Below are 3258 nucleotides of genomic sequence, written 5' to 3'. Positions count from 1 at the left end.
TAAAGAACATAAAGAACTTAAAAACTTTTCTGGTGGATTTGTTGATCCACCAGAGATGTGTTATTTCAGAAAATCTGTGATTCAAAGAATTAAATCACAGCTGCTTCCTAGTACAAACTAGATGATTTTCTCTCTGGATTTTTCTAAACAGCTCTAAAAAATTCACCATCTAACTACTAGCTGCTACCTGGTTTATATATCACCAAGTTTACAAGTGAAGACAAAACTGTATAATATAATTAAAAGATTCTTCACATGTTTCTTCTTCATTTCTCTATCCAATGCAATTTAGGTTTAGATGTGAATCTTTGAATACTTCCTTGTTTGCACCAGAATGGAAATGCCGCATTTTCTTGATTCCTCCTAGAGGCTGCCACATTCCAGTTTGTCTCTGTCAACCCATGTGCCTCTGTCAGCTTATGAATTGTCACTATCAACTGCTATTGAACTATGCATCCGTTGAAGCTTTCATCCGTTGATGCTTTATCCGTTGAAGCTCTATCCGTTGATGCATTAGCAGTTGAAGCTTTATCCGTTGAAGCACTCATCCGTTGATGGATGTTATCCGTTGAAGCTTTAGAGACATCCGTTGAAGCTTTGTTTCTCATCCGTTGAAGGTCTTTAATATCAGTTGATACAACTTCACTTATACAAAATTACGTGGCATGAAATATTTACAATTAGCCCTTCAATTTGCATATCCACTAGTAGTCAACATGACTGATAATTTTCCATAATATCTAAGAATTACAACTTAAATACAGAGAATGAAATGTGCTACAATACTAAACTTATTTCTAAGTAAAGCTACTCCTTCAACGGATAGCCAGAATGGTCTTATCCGTTGAGGCTACAAACACTAGATATCTACTTAAGTGTTTTATTTAACTTATCATCAAACTAATATACATATTCCAAACAGTAGTTGAGGTGTTATGAAATTAAAGTTTAGGGTATGAACTATAGTTTAAGTTTTCGATTATATTGCATTTGTTTTTAGTGGAACTGTATGGATGTAAAAATTGTGAAAGAAAAGAGTGCACATAAAAAATCAATTAATTCAAATAATTAAATTTAAATTACGTTTACCAAATTGAATTTAGGGGTTTCCATACCTAGAATGTTCCTTATATTCAAAATAAATATTAAAAAATCCAACCATACGAATATTAAAATAAATTCAAAAAATAATATATGAATTTTTTTAATATTTTTTAATCGTTAGACCTTGATTTTTATAACCAATAAGATACAAACTAAATTTCACCACACTAATATTGGTGGAATTTATGATAAAATCAGTCAAAATCATGATTATATTTTTTTTCTTAAAATAATGTATTGTTAAAATAAAAATTTCTAAAATTTTATTTCTAGCTAAAAATAATAATTTTAAAATAATTTACAAAAAAATAAGAGATAAATTATAATAAGTAAAATATTATAATGGGTAAAGGCTTAATTTATTCAAGTCCCGCCCATTGTTAAACAAACCCGAGCTATTTATCATTTTTATATAAAACCATCACAAACCGAAGCTATTAGTATTAGTTGTGGCCTCCTGCATCTCCGATCTCTCCAACCCTCTATCGACTCACATATCCGTGAATCTCCACACCCGTTCACCCCTTCACTATTTACATTTTTCTCCCAATCAGGATACGACGTTGACAAGCTCCCCAAAATCTCAAGATAAGCTACCAAACTCATCTTTCTTCATCTTCACTCCCTTTAATCACAAACCAAACAAATCCATTTAAAATCTTTTGAATCTAGTGTGGGTCGTAGTCGAAAAGCGTTTTGACTCGGTAAGTTCATTCAAGATGTGAACTCATCACGTAACTCGGTAATTGACTCAGCCCAACACTTGATTTTGATAGTTCTTGCTTATGTAGTAGAAGGGGTTTATTATTTTATTGAATAATATGTTTGGTTAGTGAAATCAGGCCCAATTGATGGTAAATGTTTGATATTTATGCAAAAGATTAGTGCTTGATGCGAGTTTCTTGGGTTTTTTGGGAGTGCTGGGCTGAAAATTAGGGATTTGAAGAAGGTTAATGAGGATGGGAGGTGATTGGTTTCGAATATTCGGGTTTCAAAAGTGACGGGGATTGCGTGTGTGGAGGACAGGATGAGCTTTAATAGGATTTTGAAGTGTTATGAAGGGACGCATAATTTTCATAATTTTCCTTCTAGGATAAAAGCCGAGGATCCGTCTTCTCAGTGTTTTATTATTTTGTTTAGTGCTAATGAGAATGTTATTGTTGATGGTATTGAGTTTGTTAAATGTGAAGTTGTGGGGCAGAGTTTTATGCTTCATCAGATTCAAAAGTTGATTGGTTTTGAGGTTTTGGGGATGAGGAATATCGTTCCTGAGTCATTGATTGAAATTGCTCTTCGGAAGTGAGTGCTTGAATAAAAGAGTTTCTGTTTTTGTGTTTTGGGTGTGGTGTTCTGACCATTGTTTTGATTAACTGCAGGGATATTAATATTACTGTTCCTATGGCTCCTGAAGTTGGATTGTATCTAGATGAATGCTTTTTCACGTCCTACAAAAAGAAATGGAAAGAGATTCATGGAGAACTGTCGATGAAAGATTATGAGATGGAGGCCGAGGAGTTCGAGAACAAGAATTGGTTTGTCTTGCTGCTGGTCAGGTACTATTTGTGATGGGTGTGTATGTAAATATGGGGCTTTGGAGCGCGTTTCTTTTGGAAGGGAGATTTTGTAATTCAAGTCTCCTAGTATTATTACTCGGCTGCAATAATTTAACATCATCATTAATATCGCAAGGACGAGTCATTTCTGAAATTTCACACCTCCGAATGTTTGTGATTGGTGTGTATTCTATATTTGTGGCTTCTTTGTAATAAGTTTTGAGTTGAATTGGGTTACCGGAATATGCTCGGAATCTTGGCAAACTCACTGGATTTTGGAAATTTTCGAACTTCCAGTGAGATTTTTTTAAAAACTGGTTTTAATTAATTCACCGAAGGTGGTTAAATTTATAATCCTACTTTTGATTGAATAAGGTCAAATTTATGTTTTGGGCGGTTGTTTCAAATTTTTTCAGAAAATTAAAATTTTTGTGCGGGATTTTTAAATTTTAAGAGAAAAATTTTAAATTGACTGTCCGAGGTCGAATTTGGGCAGTCAAATTTAAAGCGGTTGTATTCATCTGGTCGTAATTAGCCGATCGAATTTAGTTAAATACGACCGAACTCCTAAATTCGACTCCCTTTATTACAACCGATTCAA

At 33.4% G+C, this 3258-nt stretch overlaps 1 protein-coding gene across 1 annotated transcript; it reads left to right on the top strand.

Moving 5' to 3' along the window:
• Nucleotides 1–2131: 2131 nt before the first annotated feature.
• On the top strand, nucleotides 2132–2902 carry LOC141700793 (uncharacterized). The gene is made up of 2 exons (XM_074504478.1): nucleotides 2132–2403; nucleotides 2481–2902. The coding sequence occupies exons 1-2, from the start codon at nucleotides 2132–2134 to the stop codon at nucleotides 2668–2670; spliced, it is 462 nt and encodes a 153-aa protein (XP_074360579.1). The 3' UTR covers nucleotides 2671–2902.
• The last annotated feature ends 356 nt before the right edge of the window (nucleotides 2903–3258 follow it).

Source organism: Apium graveolens, unplaced genomic scaffold (assembly GCF_009905375.1).
Source record: "Apium graveolens cultivar Ventura unplaced genomic scaffold, ASM990537v1 ctg2915, whole genome shotgun sequence".
Taxonomy (NCBI): Eukaryota; Viridiplantae; Streptophyta; class Magnoliopsida; order Apiales; family Apiaceae; genus Apium; species Apium graveolens.
Note: the sequence above shows the minus strand (reverse complement) of the source record. Positions and strands in the feature narration are given on the sequence as shown.

Excerpts from the sequence above, each read along its gene's own strand:
- LOC141700793 (XM_074504478.1), top strand. The coding sequence starts at position 2,132 with ATGAGCTTTAATAGGATTTTGAAGTGTTATGAAGGGACGCATAATTTT. Across the intron at positions 2,404-2,480 it reads ATTGAAATTGCTCTTCGGAA|GGATATTAATATTACTGTTC; the intron begins GTGAGTGCTTGA and ends GATTAACTGCAG.